The sequence below is a fragment of the Mus caroli genome, unplaced genomic scaffold, assembly GCF_978045245.1.
Source record: "Mus caroli unplaced genomic scaffold, Mus_caroli_1 scaffold_5, whole genome shotgun sequence".
Classification (NCBI taxonomy): domain Eukaryota; kingdom Metazoa; phylum Chordata; class Mammalia; order Rodentia; family Muridae; genus Mus; species Mus caroli.
Window position 1 is genome coordinate 138063100 of NW_028227260.1, and position 24596 is coordinate 138087695.

The 24596-nt window shown below is 38.6% G+C and overlaps 1 protein-coding gene across 1 annotated transcript in view; it reads left to right on the forward strand.

Annotated features, from left to right (window-relative positions):
- The first annotated feature begins 3827 nt into the window (after positions 1–3827).
- Positions 3828–24596, forward strand: part of Znf182 (zinc finger protein 182) — a 50276-nt gene continuing 29507 nt past the window's right edge. The window contains exon 1 of the mRNA XM_029473454.2: positions 3828–4446. Coding sequence (XP_029329314.2) covers positions 4330–4446 — 117 coding nt within the window. The 5' untranslated portion in view covers positions 3828–4329. The remainder of the gene's footprint in view (positions 4447–24596) is intronic.

Sequence of the window (24596 nt, forward strand, 5' to 3'; positions counted from 1 at the left end):
TTAAGACCAAGCTTTTCAACAAGCTTTGTGGGGACTTTAAATATCTAAACCAGTCATTCCTCTCCTCTGTCACATATCCTCTTTCAATCCCATCACTCTGCTGCTCACTCATCTTCATTCCATCACTTTTTGTTTCTCTCTGTGCTCCTTCACTCCAAATTTTGCCCATAATCACTGTTCTTCAATACTTTTGTCAGTCCCAGGTGTCCTCTTTGTCCCCATTCAAGTTCTCTCAGATGAAATGCTTATATAATCAGATACCTCCCAGAAATTCTCTAGAATAATAAAGATATAAAGGGTATTATTGAGTGGAAGTTATGGATCCCACTTTGAGAACTTGTAACCTTAGGCAAGTACTGATCTTTGGAACAGTTCCCTTATCTAACAGATGGGAGCAAGGAGACTGTTGTATTGACTTGAGGCAGTTCAATATGTACTTCACAAAGTGTATGGCACACAGGACACATTTATTTCACTTCCTGTGCCTGTTGCCAGAACCTCTACACTGACCTTCTAGTTCTTTTAAATTATGTTCTTCACCAAACTAGCCTCCAATATATTTCTTACTTGCCAGTTTCCCTTTTTACTACAAAGTTATATAGAAGCGGTAGTTCACAGGCTATAGCCATGCAGGGATTGTAAATCCATTCACTTTTTTTGAATTATTCAAAAAACTGTAACTTTTTTCTTCTACCATTTCTATAACACTTCGAGATTTCCCCACACCCCAACTTTCTGGGCTTCCTATTCTTTATTCTAAAGTCTCTCTTCTCACCATGTGACTGCTTGTCTGCCTTCATACCAACTTAAAACAGCCTTTTCTGGAAGAAAAAAAGGAAAAATAAGTGTGTGTGTGTGTGTGTGTGTATGATTTTATTTAAATGATTATTGAAATCACATAGCACCTCTATGTAGTAGATGTTGTTCCTCTACAATTTTCAACTCATTTGTCACCACCACCTTAATCATGCAAAAATTGTTATGAGGAAACAGGACAGTGAAATTAAGGGTGTAACCTACGTCACACAGCCATCTGGAGTGCTTTGGTCCTACCAAGATCAAAATCTTGAATAAAGTGAAAAGACCATCAGAACCAGTGCTAATTAAAACAATGTTAGTGAAAGAAGATATGTCAGGTTGGTCACCGAGTGAAGTGAATGTCCCTGTCCTGGATGAGTACCTAAGGACATTTTATATACATATAGAATATTATATGCATGTGGGTACAATGAAAACACATTTATTAGAGCTATTGTATAATAGCTCATAGTGTACTGCTATACTTAGGCATACTAGTAAAAGTGAAAGCCAATAATGTACAAAAAAAAATCAGAGAGGGAAATCAGGTGAGGAGAAACTCTTCAAGTACTGTTCTTTAGAAGGTGTGGTTTACCTCACATTTGACAGGAATAAGCAGGTGGCAGCAGCAGCAGGTAGCCCCTTAAGTGGCATAGTCTTTGTGTAGGCTTCTGGTATGTGAGCCCTTAGCTCTACAAGTATCGGCACTAATCACAGCCGAATGCTTTAGACAACCCTAGCCTTGCCTTTTAGTATCAACCATAGCTTTTGAGACCCTTGCCTCTTTAGGACCAGTCACAGCAGTCCCTGGGCTGGGCCAGCTGGGGGAAAATATTCCACTTCAAGTTGCAGGATGTTCTTGAGTTCTCCAAGTTTTGTGGTAGCAAAAGCTGTGGTACAAACGCCGGGCAGTGGTGGCACACGCCTTTAATCCCAGCACTTGGGAGGCAGAGGCAGGCAGATTTCTGAGTTCGAGGCCAGCCTGGTCTACAAAGTGAGTTCCAGGACAGCCAGGGCTATACAGAGAAACTCTGTCTCGAAAAACAAACAAAAACAAAACAAAACAAAGCTGTGGTTTAAAAAAAAAACCTCCCAACTAAGCCATCTCGAGGTTGTGCTGCCACCTGCTGCAGCCATCACTTGCCACCAAACAGGGAGAAAAAAAAATTGCCAAAGACCAGTGACTGAAAATCTTTTACCCTGCTCACTAATCCTGTCTGGAAAAAGGCCCCCAGCCAGCTGTTGGGTAGCACGAAGAGGTGAGGGTTTTATTTGGGCTATCCTGCACCATTTTAAAAGAATAGTTTATTATTGAATACACTGCAGGGGTGCAGTGAAGTGGGCGGTAACCAACTGCTTGTAGGTTTATATGTAATTTTAAGCTCGGTATACAATGTTAGGTTGCTTCATCTGTTTTAATAAATAAAATATGATGCCCTGTCCCTGGTTTAGAAAGTCCTCTACCATGTAGTCAATAACCACACCTTCTCGTTCCCAGCACAATGACCGCTTTCTCTGGAAAGGAGAAGGTATTGTCAGCCACCACTTAATACCCTACTTTCTGTGTGGCCCCCTATGGCAGTTAATTCTTAAGTTTGTTGTTTGAATTGTCTTATGGTCCTTTAGATGCTAAAATGCAAACTCCCAGTACTAGACAAAAGGATGGAGCCAAGGCTTTTCCCTAAACTGGTATTCAAATTACTTAAAGAGGTCGCAGGCCTGCATTGTCTTGTTAATTACACCTGTACCCTGTGGCTACTCTCTGAATTCACCACAGGAATTCGTCCTTGTTTTAATAATTTTCTTAATTGGACCCTCCCTTTTTCTGCTTTATCAAAAAAAAAAAAAATGGCGCCTGACGTCCTTAGAAATGCTAATCTCTACAAAACAAACACCAGCTTTGCCAAGAGACTCGGGAGCATAAAAGAAACAGTGGATGTCGATTTTTTTTTTCCTAATCGGTGACATCACCGACGGGACCACTACCCTCTGCGCCTGCGTTGAGCCTGGTCGCCTTTGCGCGCCATGTTGACTATTGGCGGATGCTGTCTCAAAGGCAAACCTGAGCATGCGTAGAACAAACCGCTGTCCTAAGTTTAGGCGACAGAGACAGCTAGTTGGTCCGATGCGGAAGTGCTTTTCCAGGCCCTTTACGGAAAGGTCTACTCAGCACCCTGCAAAAAAATCTGGTTGAGTAAGGATGAGGGTCTGTGTTAGACTGGGGTCGCGAGCTGAGTGGTGGGTAGTTCTAAGTGGAGGGAGGTTCGGGTATGTCATTGATGCGAGAGTGGGAGATGGGATGATGGGGGCTTGAGAGAGGAGTAAACGGGCGTCTGCGGACTTAATAGTGGACAAAGTTATGAGGCTAGTTAGGATTAAGTGAGTCTTACTAAACTTTAGCTTTTACACATTTTCTAGCACAGTGATCCCCTCTTTAGATGCGTCCCCTTGTTTCCGTCTTCCAGTGTACAGCGCAGGAATCATGGGGAAGAGTGCTGGATTGAATCAGCATTTAAAGACTTCTTTCCAGCACCTGAGCTAAACAGCCCCAGTGAGGGAGGTGAGAGAAAAAGGGAAACAAACAAAAAAAAGTCATCTGTAGAGCCTTAGCGGCCTTTGGACATTTGGAGGTCTGAGGAGGGATAGACAGGTACCATTTGAATAATAGGTAGAGACTTATTTTTTTAGAGTGTAATAAATAATATTTGAGTTAAGAATTAACTTGAGGCAGGGCCATGGTGGCGCACGCCTTTAATCCCAGCGCTTGGGAGGCAGAGGCAGGCGGATTTCTGAGTTCCAGGACAGCTAGGGCCATACAGAGAAACCCTGTCTCGAAAAAACTAACTAACTAAATAAGTAAATAAATAAAAATAAAAAGAATTAACTTGAAAATAGAGAAGAAAATAGGAGCTAATTTTCCCTTATTTAAATGTCCATTCTTAGACATTCAAGAGCTATATATCACTTAATAGTTAACATTTAATTTAGATATTTAAAATGTATACCTGCATTTTATATATCCTTTTATATATCTTTATTTAGAAATTTAATTTGGCTTAAGATATTTTTCTGAAACAGTTTTCTAAACTTTGAGTTACAAAACATGTAGATAATAAGTGTGCAGTTCCGTACATTATTTTAACAACTATACAGCATTTCATCCTGAATTTCTATTTATTATCATATTACACATTTTCTATGATTGCTTTAGTTTGGCATTATTAAAATCTGTTCTATGTATCTCAGTGGTGTATTACTGGCTTAGCATGCACAGAGCCCTAGGAATCGATTCTCTCAGTACTACAAGGAAATGTTGCTGCTAATGTGGTGGCACAGTCCTATAATTCTAGTACTTGGGAGTTAAAAGCCAGCCAGGGCTACACAGAGAGATCTGTCTCAAACCAAACCAAACCAAAAAACAAAAAAGCAAAAACAAAAAAACAAAAAACAAAAACGAAACAAAACGAAAAACTTAGAGTTGTCCATATTCTTCCAGAAAGTGGCCTCTCATGTGAAGAGATTTCTGGGCAGATGATTCTGAGTACTGCAAATCTAATGGTTTCTACTGTTATATTCTACTCTACTCATTCTAGCTCAGCTTTCATACATTTGTTTTCTCAAGAGAAGCAGGAAATGGCCAAACCCCAGGTAAGTATGTGGTCTATCTGTTTCTATATTTTATCATAGATGTGATGCGATATATAGGCATCAGCACTGCAAAATAGGAAACTATAAATTACTGAGATCAGTGAAAATGAAAAATAGTCAATTAAGGTCAAGTTAGATAGTTGATGCATTGACTAAGTAAGGGTAACAGATGTTTCTTAACTTATGATGATGCTGTATTCTGAAGTTATATCAATTCATAGTTGAAATTTCATTTAATACCCTTATCCCACTAAACATCATGTGGTGTGTATAGGCCATAATGACATTTCTTACAGGGAGCTATTTCTCAGTGCTGCTGCCTTATATCATGAGAGAATAGAGTATCAATTATATTTATTCCAGGAAAAATCAAACTTTGAAGTATGGTTTCTATTTAGTTCACATCATTTTTGCACCACTGTAAAGTAAAAAATAAAAAAAATGTTAATTCTTTAGTTAAGATTATCTTAACTAAACTGGAGTTTCCAGTTTGTTGTTGAATAGTCTGGCAGCCATATGGTAGTGTGACCAGTACTTTGACTTGCCTTATTTCATTAGGATAGAGCATACCAAGGCTTCAGGGAAAACCACGGTTTTCTGGAATTGTATTTTGGGGCCTTTTTTTTCTGTGTCTTTATGTAGAATTGTCTTCAGTAATAGACTGATAAAATGTATCCTTGCTTTCCTGCAGTTTTTTTTCTCACAAAATTCCCTAGAGAGAATGGAGACATTGGGAATGAAATCTCTTCTCTTTCAAATGATTTTCCTGCAATCATTTCCTCAATTGGATTTTCTTTTTTTTTTTTAAATTAGGTAATTTCCTCAATTACATTTCCAATGCTATCCAAAAAGTCCCCAATACACTCCCCCCCAAGTCCCCCACCCACCCACCCACCCCCACCCCTTGGCCCTGACATTCCCCTGTACTGGGGCATATAAAGTTGGCAAGTCAAATGGGCCTCTCTTTCCAGTGATGGCCTACCAGGCCATCTTTTGATACAAATGCAGCTAGAGTCAAGAGCTCTGGGGTACTGGTTAGTTCATAATAATGATCCACCTATGGGGTTGCAGTTCCCTTTAGCTCCTTGGTTACTTTCTCTAGCTCCTCCATTGGGGGCCCTGTGATCCATCCAATAGCTGACTGTGAACATCCACTTCTGTGTTTGCTAGGCCCCGGCATAACCTCAGAAGAGACAGCTGTATCAGGGTCCTTTCAGCAAAATCTTGCTAGTGTATGCAATAGTGTCAGCGTTTGGAAGCTGATTATGGGATGGATCCCTGGATATGGCAGTCTTTAGATGGTCCATCCTTTCTTCATAGCTCCAAACTTTATCTCTGTAACTCTTTCCATGGGTGTTTTGTTCCCAATTCCAAGAAAGGGCACAGTGTCCACACTTTGGTCTTCGTTCTTCTTGAGTTTCATGCGTTTAACAAATTGTATCTTATATCTTGGGTATCCTAAGTTTTTGGGCTAATATCCACTTATCAGTGAGTACATATTGTGTGAGTTCCTTTGTGAATATGTTACCTCACTCAGAATGATGCCCTCCAGATCCATCCATTTGCCTAGGAATTTCATAAATTCATTCCTTTTAATAGCTGAGTAGTACTCCATTGTGTAAATGTACCACATTTTCTGTATCCATTCCTCTGTTGAGGAACATCTGGGTTCTTTCCAGCTTCTGGCTATTATAAATAAGGCTGCTATGAACATAGTGGAGCATGTGTCCTTCTTACCGGTGGGAACATCTTCTGGATATATGCCCAGGAGAGGTATTGCTGGATACTCTGGTAGTATTATGTCCAATTTTCTGAGGAACCGCCAAACTGATTTCCAGCTTGCAATCCCACCAACAATGAAGGAGTGTTCCTCTTTCTCCACATCCTCGCCAGCATCTGCTGTCACCTGAATTTTTGATCTTAGCCATTCTGACTGGTGTGAGGTGGAATCTCAGGGTTGTTTTGATTTGCATTTCCCTGATGATTAAGGATGTTGAACATTTTTTCAGGTGCTTCTCTGCCATTCGGTATTCCTCAGGTGAGAATTCTTTGTTCAGTTCTGAGCCCCATTTTTTAACGGGGTTATTTGATTTTCTGGAGTCCACCTTCTTGAGTTCCTTATATATATTGGATATTAGTCCCCTATCTGATTTAGGATAGGTAAAGATCCTTTCCCAATCTGTTGGTGGTCTTTTTGTCTTATTGACGGTGTCTTTTGCCTTGCAGAAGCTTTGCAACTTTATGAGGTCCCATTTATCGATTCTCGATCTTACAGCGCAAGCCTTTGCTGTTCTATTCAGGAATTTTTCTCCTGCTCAATTGGATTTTCAATTCTCTTGCATCTAAAAAACAAATTCCTCAAGATTTGTACACCTTACCATCTTTTTTGTTCAGTTTTTTTTAATTACAGTGAAATCTTGCTGTTGTACAAGTTGATAAATGTTAGCACAAGTAGATTGATGTAACTAACTGACCAGGGAGATGGAGAATAGTTTCATCTTCCCTAAAAGCTGTTTCATGCTGTTCTCTCATAGTATCCCATCCTGTAAACTCAGGCAACTATAGATCCATTCTGTGTTATTACAGTTTTGTTGTCTCAAGGATGTCATATAAGATGGGGTCACATATTTATAACCTTAGTTTGAAATTATATATTTGCTTTCAAGATTATCGATTTACATACTGTTTGAAGAATATGTACATATAGTTCGAAGAATAATACAATGGGGCCTGTATACCCACTATATCTTTCAGAACTATAGTACAGCATCACAGACAGGATATTGACATTAACATGATCAAAATTTTGCATCACTTTAAGGCTTCCTCAAGGCTACATTCACTGCTCCCTAACGCTTCCCCCACCTCCACCCCCCCGATTTCCACCTCAGACCTAGAATTCTAGAAACACCTATCTGTTCTCTTATTTCAGGAGTTTGGTTATTTCATATGATATAAATGAAATCATCTAAGTAACAGATTCTCAGGCTACGCAAGACCCTGGGCTCAATTCCCAACATTAAAAAATTATTGGTGGTATCTATCTCTGTTCTGACTTAAAAAAGGAATATTCAGCACAGTTGTATATATTTACTGGATACTGTGGGGGCTAGTGTGTTTGTTAACTAGAGTCACCTGGGAAGAAGGAAGCTCAATGGAAAGAAGGAAATGCCTCTGGCTGATTGGCCTTATGAATCATTTTTTTGATTAATGATTGATGTGAGAAATCCTAGCCCCCTAGGGATGGTGCCACTCCTAGGCAGATGGTCCTGGGTTATATAAAAAGCAAGGTGATAGGAAGCCACACAAAATGATGCCATTTATATATTGAGGAATGTTTAGATCACACCCAACACATCTGTCACCTCAAATACTTATCACTTAATCCTGCCTAACTAATTCTATACTTTGGTATCTAGCATTTGGCTCTCTACTACTATTGAGTTTGATTTAGGTTCTACATGTAAGTGAGACAGTGTCCCAGGCTAGCAATGAACTTGCTATGTAGCTTATGCTTACCTCCCAGGTGCTAGGTTTATAGGTGTTTGCTTGCCTGTGTCTTTTTTCTTAAAAGAATCTGTTGAGGTTCCTTGCTTGTTTTCAAGTGGAGCTGTTTACTTGCTATTGAGTTCAGTTCCTTGTACTTTTTGGCTATTAATACCTTATCAGAAATAATTGTTTTTATTAAAAATGATTTAAAATTGTTTAAATATAACTCATTTTCTCCCAATCCACATGTTTGCTTCTTCACTTTCTTAGCTATTTTTTCCCTATGTAGAAGGTTTTTTTTTTTTTCATTTAATCCTACTTACCTATTATTATTTCTGTTGTTGAGCCTTAGGGATCACATCCCAAAACCAACTATTGCCAGACTGTGTTTTACTCGTGGAATTTTAATTTTTTTTCTTAACTTTTAAGGTCTTGATATGTAACCCAGGTTGGCCAGAAACTAACTGTAAACTCTTTTTTGACCAGAAACTGTTGATCTTCCTGCCTCTCTCGGCATATGACTGCTATGCTGATATCCATGCACCACCATGGCCAGGTCCTGTGTTTTCATCTAGGAGTTGTCTATTTTGTTCTGTTGATTTGTGTATGTGTCTTCCACCAGTACTACAGTTCCTTCACTAATGGAGCTTTATAGTACATCTTAAAATTAGATAGTGTGAAGTCTCTTAACTTTATTCTGCCTTGCCAAAATTGTTAACCTATATGTGTTTCTTTCCTTTTGACTTTTTGCATAAATTTTAGAATGATCTTGCTTATATGTTTAAAAATATTTTGCGAGGACTGTGATCAAATTAAATAACATTGAATACAGTATACCTCTCCATTTATTTAGATCTTTGATCATCTCATTGATGTTATATTGTTTTCAGCATACATTTCCTATGCATATATTTTATTCTGCTTAGGTTACCATGAGAAGATATCACAGTTGATAAAGATATAGTTCAAATATCAATACCACAAAAATTGATTTTAAAAAAGGCAAGCCTCATTTTGGGTGGCTTAAACTATATAAACTTAACTTCTTATAGCTCTGGAGACTGTAAGTATAAGATTGGGTGCCAACAGGGCTGGCTTCTTGACTTGTTGGTGGCTACCATTTTATGTGCTCTTATATGACCTTTCCTGTGTGTACATCATGTGGGAAGAGGAGGGCAGAGAACTTAATTTGTTGTCCTTCCTCTTATGGACTCCAATCAAGTGAAGGCCCAACCCTTCTGACCCCATTTAACCTTACTATCTCCCTAATTTGCACCCCAAGCCAAACCACATTGGGGATTAAGATTTAAATGTACATTTTGAAGGATACAGTTTCAGTCCATACTGATGTATCTTTTAATAGATTTATTAGCACATAGTATACATTGTCATGGATTGGATATATTTTGATCATTTTCACTTTCCTTCACACTTCCACTTCTGACAATGTTTTTACTCTTCTCAGATTCTCAGATAGTATCCCTACTTTCATGTCTTTTGGGGGGCGGGGTGACCCAATGACTTTCATTAGGATTGTTTACAGGAACAGAGTTGAGAGATCATTTACTGCAACATTAAGAACACCTTACCAGTGACTAGTCCACTGAACAAAAAGCCTCCTCTCCTTCCCCCTAGCAACCATTACCTGCCTATAGATTCCTAGAAAATAATGTCTCATTAGTCCCTACCCCTAGAAAACTATTAAAATATTCTCAGTGAATAACCACAAGATTATGTCAGCAGGTACAGAAAAGTCTTTGAAAAATTCAAGAGTGGTTTATGGTAGAAATCCTCAGAAAATTAGAAAAGGAAGAAATCTTCTGAATCCAATTAAAAAGAAAACACTTTAGAACTTCTATTTAGCTGGGCGTGGTGGCACACGCCTTTAATCCCAGCACTTGGGAGGCAGAGGCAGGCGGATTTCTGAGTTCGAGGCCAGCCTGGTCTACAAAGTGAGTTCCAGGACAGCCAGGGCTATACAGAGAAACCCTGTCTCGAAAAACAAAAAACAAAAAACAAAAAAAAAAAGAAAAAAAAAGAAAAACCCTTCTATTAAAAAATAAAATAAAATAAAAAAATAAAATAAAATGGAATGATAAAAGTCCAGATTCAAACAAGGCCAGTGTGCTTGTTTTCCCCATTGCTACTAAACAGTAGGCTGGGAAAGCGAGCCTGTCCAAATGTGCAGGCAAACAGAAATAAAAGGTATTACTGGAAAGAAAAACAAGCATCTCCATGTCAAGAAAAACATGATTAAGACTCCTAAGGCTATTAATTGTGTTCAACCAAATCACAGAATAGAAGTCAACAGAGAAAAATTAGTCACAGTTCTACAGACGTTTACACACTGATAGTAACTATTGGAAAATAAACATTTAAAAACAAAAACAAAAATTAGTCACTTTAAAAATGAAATACACATGCGTACACACACACATACTGTCTTTGAGCTGTGAACAGACATCATGACTAAGACAAGTCTTATAAAGACAACATTTAATTGGGGCTGGCTTACAGATTCAGTTCAGTCCATTATCATCAAGGCGGAAGCAGGGCACCATCTAGGTAGGCATAATGCAGGAGGAACTGAGAGTTCTACATCTTCATCTATAGGCTGCTAGCAGAATACTGGCTTCCAGGCAGCTAGGATGAGGTTCTTATAGCCCACACCCACAGTGACACACCTATACCTTCTAATAGTGCCAGGCATATACAAACTATCACACACACACACATCTGAATTTGAAAACACATTATGTGGTAGTATTAGCCCATTCAAAAGCCTTTGCCTGGGGAAGTCATAGGTAAACTATAGCAGTTTTGCTAAATGGATGTGATTCACCTGCCAATTTGACTCCTAAGTAGTTATATTTATCCCCATAGATTCATTTGGCTCTCAGTTTTGATCTGAAGTGCTTCTTTTTTACAAAAGAAGTACAGTTCTACTGATTAAATTTTAAATATAGAACCATCTTTGGGTACTTTAATCCTACTTGTTGTGGTATATTTTTTAATTTTGGATATTTGTAGATCCAAACTGCTAATATTTTAACAGTCATAGTTCTTATGAGAGATGTGACTTTGTTTTTTGTTTGTTTGGATTTGGGATAGGGTTTCTCTGTGTAGCCCTGGCTGTCCTGAAACCCTGTATAGCTCAGATTGACCTTGAACTCAGAGATCCACCTGCCTTTGCTTCCCAGAACTAAAGGTGTGTGCCACTATGACCAGCTAGTTTGGTTTCTTACACTGTTTTCCTATTTAGTTTTACCATTATTGTAATGTTTCATGAGATTGAAACTATTTCTTTCACTTCTATTTTCTGGGAACTACTTTGAACTACAGTAGATTCTATTTTAAATATTTCCTAGAAAGTGTTTGAACTCTGTGTTTGCATTTTTTTATTGCAGGCTAACTAAAAATATTCAGTTCCAGGGACTGAAGATGTGGCACAGTGATACCTAGCTGTAATAGATAACTAATGGTGTAATGTCCTAGGTTATATCCCTGTACCACAAAATAAGTAAATAAATATTCAACCTCTTTACTAATTCCAAATATATTCAATATTAACTTTTTTTATCTTGGATAACCTTTGGTGTCTGAAGAATTGCTCCATTTATAAATTTATATATATATTTATATATATATAATTTATTTTTCAGATTTCTTGTAGCCTCTCAATATCTATAATTTTATTTCTAGTGTTAGCAATTTATGACCCCACACTTTGACAGTCTTGCTAAGGCTTTGTAAAGTGTTTATCCTTTTAGATTTATTTTGTTAAGTTTTATGTGTATGAATCAGGTGTCTTTGTCTGCATGTATGTATACATACCACATGCCTGCCTGGATTTTTCAGAAGTCAGAAGAAGGCATTAGATTCCCAGAACTGGAGTCACAGATGGTTGTAAGCTCTCATATGGGACTGGAAATGAGGGTCCCCTATAAGAACAGCAAATGCTTATAACCACTGAGCCATCTCTCCAGCCTATTATGATACTTTTAAAATAATCATCATTTCTTTATTGATTGGTCTATGTTGTTTTTGTATTTTAAATTTCATTTGTTTCTGTGTTTTATTACTTCAGTTTCTTTTGGTTTAATTTTCTTTTTTTAACTTTCCTAAGAAGTAAGTTTATATTATTGATTTAAACATTTTTTTCCAAGGGTTGGCTGCTGAAATGACTTAGTGGGTAAAGGCATCTGCTGCCAAGCCTGACACTTGTTCAATTCCTGAGATTTTTCATAATGGAAGGAGAGTACCAACTCAATAATACCTTTTTAAGAATAATTTTTTCAAGGATATTTGAGTTAGTAAAGTCTTTACTTACCTAGTATCTATGAAGTCTGGATTTGAGCCCTAGCACCACATAGAACAAGATATGGTGTCACATGCTTCTAACCTCAGTACTAGGAAAGTAGAAGCAAGAGGGTCAGAAGTTGAAGGCCAGCCTAGAATGTGTGAGATTCTGTCTCAAAAAAATCATTTTTTCATTTAGTGCTGTAAGATTTCTTTTAAGCACATTAGTAGTGTCTCATATATTTTTATGTTTTCATTTTTGTTCAGTTCAAAATATTCTCTAATATTCCTTATGTTTTTTACTTCATGTATTTTTAACTGTCTTTTGTTATGTACATATACTTTCTAGAGTGGTAATTGTTTTTGAGTCAGGGTCTTGCAATGACACTCAGAATATTTTTTTAGAAGAATAGTAGTTAATTCCCAAGTGTCTAGAAATTTTCCTTTTATCTTTCTACTACTGTTGTTTTTTAAAATTTCTTTCTGATCTGGTAGCATACTTAGTATAATTTCAGTTATTTTAAGTTAGTCAAAGCTTGTTTGTGGTAGATTCTTTTTGTTAATAAGCCACATATACTTTAAAAAGTCTGTTTCTGGTTTTAGTGGATTATTCTATATGTCATTTACATAAGTTAATGGTGTTACTTATTTTATATCTTTGTTACATTTTCTGTTTATTGGCTCTGTCAGTTCCTACGAAACAAACATTGAGGTGTCAGGTTTGCCTATTTCTCCTGTCAGTTTCAGTTTCCAAATAATGTGTGTGTGTGTGTGTGTGTGTGTGTGTGTGTGTGTGTGTGTGTGTGTGTGTATTTTATACATATATATTCACATGTGGGTGTATCTGTGTATGCAAATGCATGTAGAGCCAGAAATCAGCATCAGGTATTTTTCTTATGCCCTTCAGTGACAGACATCCCCCCAGCCCTGCTTCACATATTGTAAAGGTCTGTTGTTAGATACATACACTTTCAGAAGTAGTGGTTTTTTGGACGGGATTTACTATGTAACTTAGATTGGCCTCAATCCCCTGTGTGCTTCCAGTAGGCCTTGAACTGATAGTCCTTCTACCTTGGCTTTCCTAGCACTGAGATTACAGGAATGTACAACCAGTGTTGTCTTAGGACTGATAGGCTTTTTGATTTTTTTGTTTTGTTTTATAAATTGACCTTCTTATTTTTATATATTGTCAGCCATTCTCCTAAGTGATTCTATTCTCAGTGTCTAGTTTCTCACTCAAAGTTCTACTTTGGCTGTTAGGAATATAGTTGCTCCAGTTTTTCTTTGACTACTGTTTCAATAATATGTCTTTTCCATCCCTTTTATTTTTTTCCTTTACATATTTTATGTGTACAGGTGTTTTATCTGCATCTATGTCTATGTACCATGTACATGCCTTTTGCCCATGGAGGCCAGAATAAGGTATCAGATTCCTTAGATGTGGAGTTACAAATGGTTGAATTGAAACCAGGTCCTCTTGAAGAGCAAGCTTCCCTCTTAACTGCTGGGCCATCTCTCCAGACTCATTCCTTTTTTGTCAACATAGAGTCTCTCCGTGTGCAGTCCTGACTAGCTTCAAGCTCACTGTTTAGCCCAGGCTGACCTGAAACTCAAGATCCTCCTGTCTCCAACTACCAAATGCTGAAATTGCAGGTATGCACCACATCACTTAGCTCATCCTTACTTTTTCTACAACTAGTATTAATTATGTTTGAAGCATGTTCTTGTAGCTAACATATAGTTGGGTTCATTAGTCTGTTGGAGCTATCATCACAAAGTACCACAGACTAGATTCCTTAAACAATAAAGGTTTCTCTTTTCATAGGTCTAGAATTCCAAGATCAAAGTCTTCTCTTCTCTGACTTATTGTTTGGTTAGGGCCTGCTTTCTATTTGCAGGTGGCCTACATGCTGTGACCTTGCTATTGTCTTTCTACTTATACCATTCTTTATTAGCTCTACTTTCATATCTTTCTTTAATTTTTCCTTTTCCTTTTAAGGCAGTGCTGGGGATTGAACTGGGGACTAGCATTGTGCTTGCTACTACCACTGATCTGTAGCCCCAGCCCTTCTTTTAATTCTTAATTCTCTCTATAAATGTTCTACCTCCAAATATAGTATATGAATTGGGCTCTAATATATGAACTGGAGATTATAACGTTCAGTCCCTAATACTGGGTAATAGTTGTAATCCATTTGGAAATTTTCATTTAATTGGTACATTTTAGTCTTCTCAATTTAAATGGAATTATTGATACCCTTAGATTTAGGCATCCCATTTTATAATTCATTCACTGCTCTTTTACCCATTTTATTTGGAGGTGTTTCCTCTTGCTGCCTTTAAAAATTAAACATTTGTTTTGTGTTTTGTATTACATATTTATTTATTTCTCTGTATGTGGTGAGAATTGAACCCAGAACCCTGGTATGATAAAATACTCCACCACTTCGTATCTTGTGTTTATCTTGTCTTGCTATGTAGCCCAGTGAGTTCAGTTATATTAAGTTTGTCAAAACTTGTTCTCCAACTCATACATACTTGAAAACAATATATGTTGTGCTTTTTAGTGGGGTATTCTATATATATCAGCAAATGGTTAGTTGGTAATATTAGTTTGTTTGGTTGGCTTGTATTGGTTTTGACACAGTCTCACCATGTAGTTCTTGAATGACCTTGAACTAACAGAGCTCTGCCTGCTCTGCTTCCTGTGTGCTGGGATTAAAGTCACATGTTGCTTTTCTATCTACTGGTTCTTTTAGTTTCAGACTGTTTTAGAATTTGATTGATATACATTCAGCCCAGGTTGGCCTCGAACTTGTGATCCTCCTGGCTCCTCTGCTTCCTAAGCGTTGAGATTACAGGTAAAAGTATCACCATGCTTTGCCCTTGGTTATATATTAGACTATACCTATTTAGAGTTTCTTTTGTGTTTGTTTACTCTAGAGATTATCATGTGTACTTAACTTTATAAAATACGATTAATGTTAATACTTTTACCTCTTTAGCTGCATGAATGAACTTATATAAATAGGACCTTACCTGGTCCTATTTCTGTCTTGGTTGTTATATATCTACATGCATTGAAAGTTGCATTGGGGGCTGGTGAGATGGCTCAGTGGTTAAGAGCGCCGACTGCTCTTCTGAAGGTCCCGAGTTCAAATCCCAGCAACCACATGGTGGCTTACAACCATCCATAACGAAATCTGATGCCCTCTTCTGGAGTGTCTGAGGACAGCTACAATGTACTTACATATAATAAATCTTAAAAAAGAAAAAAAAAGAAAGTTGCATTGGACACTCTTACAGAGTCTTTGTCTCTGTTTGGTTTAGGGTGTTGTTCCTTTTTTTTTTAAGATTTATTTATTTATTATATGTAAGTACACTGTAGCTGTCTTCAGACACTCCAGAAGAGGGCGCCAGATCTTGTTACGGATGGTTGTGAGCCACCATGTGGTTGCTGGGATTTGAACTCTGGACCTTCGGAAGAGCAGTCGTGTGCTCTTACCCACTGAGCCATCTCACCAGCCCCCGGTGTTGTTCCTTTTATGTGGAGTTTCACTATATTTGTTTTCAGGTCCCAAATTCCTAGGTTCATTTGATCCTCCTGCCTCAGCCTCCTGAATAGGTAGCACAGCCATGTACTACTACACCTGTCTTTACATTGTTGTAGTTATTGCTTTCAGCATCTTCATATTTTAGAGAATTGAAGAGAAATAACATTATTATATTTATCTTTTAAAAAACATGTCTGTGTTCTTCCTTCATTGTTGATAATTCAGATTCTGCAATCAGTTGTCTGTCTGTAAACTGCTTTTAGTAATTATTCTCAGATTAAGTCTGTTGGCAGCATAGTTTTCCTTTATTGTGAGTATCTTTATTCCACTTTTATTCCTGAAGGGAATTTCCATAACATAGATTTTTCAGTGTAGTTATCATTTCTTACATTTACTTATGGTTTTGTGTGTGCATACATTTGTGCATGTGGAGGCCAGAAGACAACTTATAGAAGTCAGTTCTCTTCTTCCGCTATGTAGGTTTTGGGTGACTATCCTAGGTTCCATTGCTGCTCTGTGTTCTGGTTTTGCAAGTGAAGCTTCGGTTGCTTGGGGTATGAGAAAAAGGATGGAAAAAATAGGTGAATGAACATTAAATATTCTTTCTTTTAAAGACAAACAGTAAAGTCACTTTTAGAGATCTTTGTCTGTGTCCATACCATCTTCTTAGCGGTGTTTATTCTTAGCTTTACTCTGGGCCAGTGAATACCAGTGAAAAGTAGAAACTCATAATTTGTTGAATTCTGGCCTTTCCCTTAATCTTCCTGGTACTCTTTTCCTTTTTAGATTCTTCTAACTGCTCTTTCTTGCCTTCAGTCCAGGTTTCATGTCTGTACTAAGAGGGAAACACAGGGGGAATATGCTCACTCCATCTTACTTGGAAGCATGGATCCCAGAGTTACACTGCACTATGCTGTGTAGTGTAACATGGGAACATGCCTGTATATTCCAAGTGCATACATAGATCACTGCTCTCAGCTGTTGTGTTGCTAAACTGCTAGGCACATGTTGGAAGCAGTGGGAATATATTGATATTGTCTGTTTCATTCTACTTTCAGTTGTGAGTGATCCTAGGCATTTTCTCTTTTAAAAAGATAGAAATCTCTGTTATGACAAATGCAATGGAAGAACCCTACCAAAAAAATATCTAAATTCCTGAGTAAGGAATGCAAAAGTGATGTGAATATCAAAAGCTTGATATTTTTAAAAATAATTGATTTTTAAAAATCACCCTGTAGAGAAGACTTCTCTTTAGTGGTTTGGTTAATATCTCCAGGGAAGTCTGTTCTTTATATATAACCTTATTCATGGCTCTCCAACCACCTCTGCTTCCTCCCATTGTCCTCCTCTGTGTTTGTATCTACTCAGTCATCTTTCTGATCTGTCTACTGTTGTTCTTCCTGGTGTTCTACAAACAATCTTGTTAGATTGGGGGGTTTGTTTTGGTTTTAGATAGAGGTCTCACCATGTTTCCTGGGCTGGCCTTTAAACTCTTGTCCTAAGTTATCCTTCTGTGTTAGCCTTCCAAGTTACTGAAATCACAGTATGTTCTCTCAGGCCTACCTTTGGCATGTTTTTTATCCGTAGGTCTTCTTGTAGCAATTTTTAGTTTTTTTTTTTTTCTTTTCCATCTGAGAATATTTTAATTTTCTTTCCTGACGAATAACAGTTTGTGGTTGAAACATTGTGTTTCTTTTAGCATTGGAAAAGTGTTAGGGCTACTTCTTTCTGACCTCCTTATATGAGAACTCTATCATTTAAATCCTGCCCCCTTATATATAATGCACTCTTTGTCTAGCTGCTTTCAAATTTTTTCAACTTTCTTTTTTTTAAACATTTTTACTTCTTGTTTCCCATTAATTTATTTATTGATTTTACAACCTGATCACAGCTCTCCCCTTCTCTAGTTCCCCCCTCACACAGGCGCTCCTGAATTCCCTCCTCTCCTTCTCCTATGAGAAGAGGGAGGCCCCCTAGGTATTACTCTACCCTGTCACATGAAGTCACTGCAGGACTAGGTGAATCCTCTCCCACGGAGGCCAGACAAGATAGCTAGCTCAGTTAGGGGAGAGGGATCCACGGGCAAGCAACAGAATCAGGGATAGCCCCTGCTCTAGTTGTTGAGGACTTGTATGAAGACCAAGCTACACATCTGCTACATATGTGCAGGGGGTTTAGTTCCAGCCCAGGCTTGCTCTTGGTTACTGGTTCAGTCTCTGGGGGGCCCCAACAGTCCACATTAGTTGATTCTGTTGGTCTTCTTGTGATGTCCCTATCTCCTTCAGGTCCCTCAATCCTTCCCCCAACTCTTCCACAAGATTCCCCAAGCTCTTATCTAATGTTTGGCTGTGAGTCTCTGCATTGATTTCTGACAGTTGCTGTGTGGAACTCTCAGAGGACAGCCATGCTAGGCTTCTGTCTGCAAGCATAACAGAGTATCAATAATTGTAGCATGGATTGGTTCTTACCTATGGGATGGGTCTCAAGTTAGAACAGTCATTGGTTGGCCATTCCCTCCTTCTCTGCTCCATCTTCGTCCCTGTGCATCTTGTATGCAGGACACATTTTGGGTAGAAGGTGTTGTGGGTGAGTTGGTTTCTGTATCACTCCACTGGGAGTCTTGCCTGACTATGGGAGGTGGCCACTTCACAAACCATATCCACCATTGCTAGGAGTCTTAGCTAGACTCCCTGGGGCCTTCCCCATCACAGGTCTCTGGCACGTCCTAGAGATGTTCCCCCTGACAACCACCTATTTCCATTCTCTCTTCCCAGCTCTCCCTACACCTGATCCCCACCCTGCCCTTTTACCCTCCCCATCCCCACTCTCACCCAGTTCCCTCCATTCATTCACCTCCAATATCTATTTTATTTCCACTTCTGAGTAACATTTAAGCATCCTCCCTTGGGCCTTCCTTATTTGGTTTCTTTGGGTCTGTAAGTTATGGCTAATATCCACTTATAGGTGAGTACATACCATGCATAGTCCTTTTGGGTCTGCGTTACTTCACTCAAGATGATATTTTCCAGTTCCATCCATTTGCCAGTGAAATTAGAATTGTTCTTATTGTTAATAGCTGAGTAGTATTCCATTGTATAAATAAACCACATTTTCTTCATCCATTCTTCACTTGAGGGGCATCTGGGTTGTTTCCAGTTTCTAGGTATTATGAATAAAGCTGGTATGAACATAGTTGAGCCAGTGTCCTTGTGGTATGATGAAGCATATTTGGGTATATACCCAGAAGTGATATAGCTGGGTCTTTGGGTAGAACTATTCCCAATTTCTGGAAAAACAGCTATACTGATTTCCAGGCTGGTTATATAAATTTGGCACTTCCACCAGTAGTGTAAGAGTGTTCTGCTTTCGGAACCCTCCAGAATACATCAGAGACCTGGGAGGTAAGAGACTCTCAGGAATCAAAGGGAGGGACATTAGATGAAATGCCCTACAGTAGGGAGAGGGAAATTATAGAGCCGACCTCCAGCAGGAAGACGGCATCAAGTGAGGGATGGGGTTACCATCCCACAGTCACATCTCTGACCCATGATTGTTCTTGTCTGAAAGAATTACAGGGATGGAAATAGAAAGGAGCCTGAGGAAAAGAAGGTCCAACTACAGGCCCAGAGTGCCATCCAGCTCAAGGGGAGGTCCCAAGGCCTGACACTATTACTGAGGCTATGGAGCACTCACAAAAAGGGACCTATCATGACTGCCTTCTGAAAGACCCAACAAGTAGTGGAAAGAGTCAGATGCAGATATTCGTACCCAACCAATGGACAGAAGCAGCTGACCCTGGTTGTTGAATTAGGGAAGGCTGAATGAAGCTGAGGAGGAGGGTGACCCTGTAGGAGGACCAGCAGTCTCAATGAATCTGGATGCCCAAGTTTTCTCAAATACTGGACCACCAACCAGGCAGCATACACCAGCTGATATGAGGCCCCCAACACACAGAGAATAGAGGACTTCCCTCAAAAAAATGGAGGCCCCAGGGAGTTTAGAGTTTAGGTGGGGTGGGGGCTGTGGGCATCCATATAGAGACAGGGGGGTAGGGAGGAGGTGTGGGATGTGGAGCAGTTAAAGGTGTGGATAGGAGAGTGGTGAATGGAATATGGAGTGTAGAAGATAAATTAAAAAAGAAAAAAGACTGTTCCCTTTGCTTCCACATCCTTGCCAGCATGTGCTGTCACTTGAGTTTTTGATCTTAGCCATTCTGATTGATATAAAGAGGAATCTCTGAGTTATTTTGATTTACATTTCACGATGACTAAGGATGGTGAATGTTTCTTTAAATGTTTATCAGCCACTAGAGATTCCTCTGTTGAGATTTGTCTGTTAAGCTCTGTACCCCATTTTTGTAATTGGGTTATTTAGGTTGTTGGAGTCTAAATTCCCGAATTCGTTTTATGTTTTGGATATTAGCCCTCTGTTGGATGTAGGGCTTGTAAAGAAAGACCTTTTCCCAATCTGTAGGCTGCTAGTATGTCCTATTGATAGTGTCCTTTGACATACAGAGGCTTTTCAGTTTTATGAGGTCCTATTTATCAATTGTTGATCTTAAGAGCCGGAGCCATTGGTGTTCTGTTCAGGATATTGTCTCCTGTAACCGTGTATTGAAGGGTATTCCCAAGTGATGTTCTATTAGATTTAGTGTATCTGGTTTTACATCGAAGTTTTTGATCCACGTACACTTGAGTTTTGTGAAAGATAATGAATATGGATCTATTTCCATTCCTCTACATGCAAACTTCCAGTTAGACCAGCACCATTTTTTGAAGATGCTCTCCAATTTCCATTTTAGCTTCTTTTTTAAAAAAATCAAGTGTCCATCCATAGATGTGTGGGTTTATTTCTGTGTGTTAGATTTGATTCCATTGATCAACCTGTCTGTTTCTATACAAATACTATACAACTTTTATTACTATTGCTCTGTAATACAGCTTGATTGAAGTCAGGGATGGTAATACCTCCAAAGGGAGTTTTGTTTGGTTGGGTTTTGGTGGGTTTTTTTAAGGATTATTTTAGCTATACTGGGATTACTGGGATTTGGAGTTTTCCATATGAAGTTGATAACTGCCCTTTCAAAGTCGAAAGAATTGTGTTGGAAATTTGATGGGAATTGCCTTACATCTATATGTTGCTTTTGGTAAAATGGCCATTTTCACTGTGTTAATCATACTGATCAATGAGCATGGAAGAGCTTTCCTTCTGGTATCTTCTTTAATTTCTTTCTTTTTTGTATTTATTTAATTTTATTAGATATTTTCTTTATGTACATTTCAAATGTTATCCCATTTCCTGATTTCCCCTCTGAAAAACCCATATCTCCTTCCCCAACTCCCTGCTCACCAACACACCCACTCCCACTTCCCTGTCCTGGCATTCCCCTACACTGGGGCATTGAGCCTTCTCAGGACCAAGGGCCTCTCCTCCCATTAAAGTCCCTTATTAGGCCATCCTCTTCTACATATGCAGATGTGTACTCTTTGGTTGGTGGTTTAGTCCCTGGGAGCTCAGGAGGTACTAATTAGTTCATATTGTTGTTCCTCCTATGTGGCTGCAAACCTCCTCAGCTCCTTGGGTCCTTTCTCTAGCTCCTCCATTAGGGACCATGTGCTCAGTCCAATGGTTGGCTGCAAACATCTACCTCTGTATTTGTCAGGCACTGGCAGAGCCTCTTAGGAGACAGCTATATCAGGCTCCTCTCAGCAAGCACTTTTTGTCATCCACAATAGTGTCAGGGTTTGGTGACTGTATATGGGATAGATCCCCAGGTGGGGCAGTCTCTGGATGGTCTTTCCTTCAGTCTCTGCTCCACACTTTGTCTCTGTATCTCCTCCCATGGGTATTTTGTTCCCCCTTCTAAGAAGGATTGAAGTATCCACACTTTGGTCTTCCATCTTCTTGAGCTTCATTTGGTCTGTGAATTGTATCTTCGGTATTCCAAGCTTCTGGGCTAATATCTACTTATCAGTGAGTGTATACCATGTGTGTTCTTTTGTTATTGGGTTACCTCATGCAGGATGATATTTTCTAGTCTCATCCATTTGCCTAAGAATTTCATGAATTCATTGTTTTTAACAGCTGAATAGTACTCCATTGTGTAAATGTACACATTTTCTGTATCCAATCCTCTGTTAAGGGACATCTGGGTTCTTTCCAGCATCTGGCTATTATAAATTAAGCTGGTATGAACGTACTGGAACATGTGTCCTTATTACTTGTTGGAGCATCTTCTGGGTATATGCCTAGGAGTGGTAGATCTGGATCCTCAGGTAGTACGATGTCCAGTTTTCTGAGCATCTGCCAAACTGATTTCCAGAGTAGTCGTACAAGCTTGCAATTCTGCCAGAGGTGGAAGAGTGTTCCTCTTTCTCCACATCCTCGCCAACATCGGCTGTCATCTGAGTTAGCCATTTTAACTGGTATGAGGTGGAATCTCAGTGTTGTTTTGATTTGCATTTCCCTGATGACTGAGAATGTTGAACATTTTTTTTAGGTGCTTCTCAGCCATTCAGTATTCCTCAGTGGAGAATTTTTTGTTTAGCTCTGTACCCCATTTTTTAATAGTGTTATTTGATTCTCTGGAGTCTAACTTCTTGAGTTCTTTGTATACATTGGACAATAGCCCTCTATTGGATATAGGGTTATTAAAGATCTTTTCCCAATTTGTTGGTTGCCATTGAATCCTATTGACAGTGTCCTTTGCCTTACAGAAGCTTTATAATTTTATGAGGTCCCATTGGTCAATTCTTGTTCTTAGAGCATAGGCTATTGGTGTTTTCTTCAGGAAATTTTCCCCTGTGCCCATGTGCTTGAGGCTCTTCCCCATTTTCTTTTCTATTAGTTTCAGTGTATCTGGTCTTATGTGGAGGTGCTTGATCCACTTGGACATGAACTTTGTACAAGGCAATAAGAATGGATCAATTTGCATTCTTCTGCATGCTAACCGCCAGTTGAGCCAGCACCATTGGATGAAAATGCTCTTTTTTTCCACTGGATGGTTTTAGCTCCTTTATCAAAGATCAAGTGACCGTAGGTATGTGGGTTCATTTCTGGGTCCTCAATTCTATTCCTTTGATCTACATGCCTGTCTCTGTACCAATACCATGAGGTTTTTATCACTACTGCTTTGGAGTAGAGCTTGAGGTCAGAAATGGTGATTCCCCAGAAGTTCTCTTATTGTTGAGAATATTTTTCGCTATCCTGGGTTTTTGTTGTTGTTGTTGTTGTTGTTGTTGTTGTTGTTACAAATGAATTTGAGAATTACTCTTTTTATCTATGTGAAAAATTATGTTGTAATTTTGATGGGGATTGCACTGAATCTGTAGATGGCCATTTTTACTATGGTAATCCTGTCAATCCACAAGCATGGGAGATCTTTCCATATTCTGAGGTCTTCGATTTCTTTCTTCAGAGACTTGAAGTTCTTGTCCTATAGAATTTTCACTTGTTTGGTTAGAGTCACACCTAGATACTTTATATTGCTTGTGACTATTGTGAAGGGTGTCATTTCTCTAATTTCTTTCTCAGCCTGTTTATCCTTTGAGTAGAGGGAGGCTACTGATTTGTTTGAGTTAATTTTATATCTGGCCACTTTGCTATAGGAGTTCTCTGGTGGAGTTTTTGTGGTCACTTAAGTATACTATCATATCATCTGCAAATAGTGGTAGTTTGACTTCTTCCTTTCCAATTTGTGTCCCTTTGATCTCTTTCTGTTGTCTAATTGCTCTAGCTAGAACTTCAAGTACTACATTGAATAGAGAGAGAGAGAGAGTAGGCAGCTTGTCTAGTTCCTGATTTTAGTGGGATTGCTTCAAGTTTTTCTTCATTTAGTGTGATGTTGGCTACTGGTTTGCTGTATATTGTTTTTACTATGTTTAGGTATGGGCCTTGAATTCCTGATCTTTCCAAGACTTTTAACAGGAAGAGATGTTGAATTTTGTCAAATGCACTTTCAGTATATAATGAAATGATAGTGTGTTTTTTTTTTCTTTGAGTTTTATTATACAGTGGATTACATTGGTGGATTTCCATATATTGAACCACCCCTGCATCCCTGGGATGAAGCCTACTTGATCATGATGGATGATGGTTTTCATGTGTTCTTAGATTCAGTTTGGGAGAATTTAATTGAGTATTTTTGCATAGATGTTCATAAGGGATATTGGTCTGAAGTTCTCTTCTTTGTTGGGTCTTTGTGTGGTTTTGGTCAGCATAATTGTGGCTTCATAGAATGAATTGAGTAGTGTTCCTTCTGTTTCAATTTTGTGCAATACTTTAAATAGTATTGGTATTAGGTCTTCTATGAAGGTCTGAAAGAATTCTACACCAAAACCATCTGGTCCTGGGCTTTTTTTTTTTTTTTTTTTTTTTTTGGAGACTTTTAATGACTGCTTCTATTTCTTTAAGGATTATGGGACTATTAGATTGTTTATCTGATCCTGATTTAACTTTGGTGTTTGGTATCTTGTATGTTCATGGGCATCTCTTTCTTTAGGTTAGGTAACTTTTCTTCTATAGTTTTGTTGAAGATATTTACTGGCCCTTTAAATTGGGAATCTTTTCTTTCGTCTATACCTATTATCCTTAGGTTTGGTCTTCTCATTGTGTCCTGGAATTCCTGGATGTTTTGGGTTATGAGCTTTTTGCATTTTGCATTTTCTTTGACTGTTGTGTCAATGTTTTCTATGGTATCTTCTGCATCTGAGATTCTCTCTTCTATCTTTTGTATTCTGTTGGTGATACTTGCACCTATGATTCCTGATCTCTTTCCTAGGATTTCTAACTCCAGGGTTGTCTACCTTT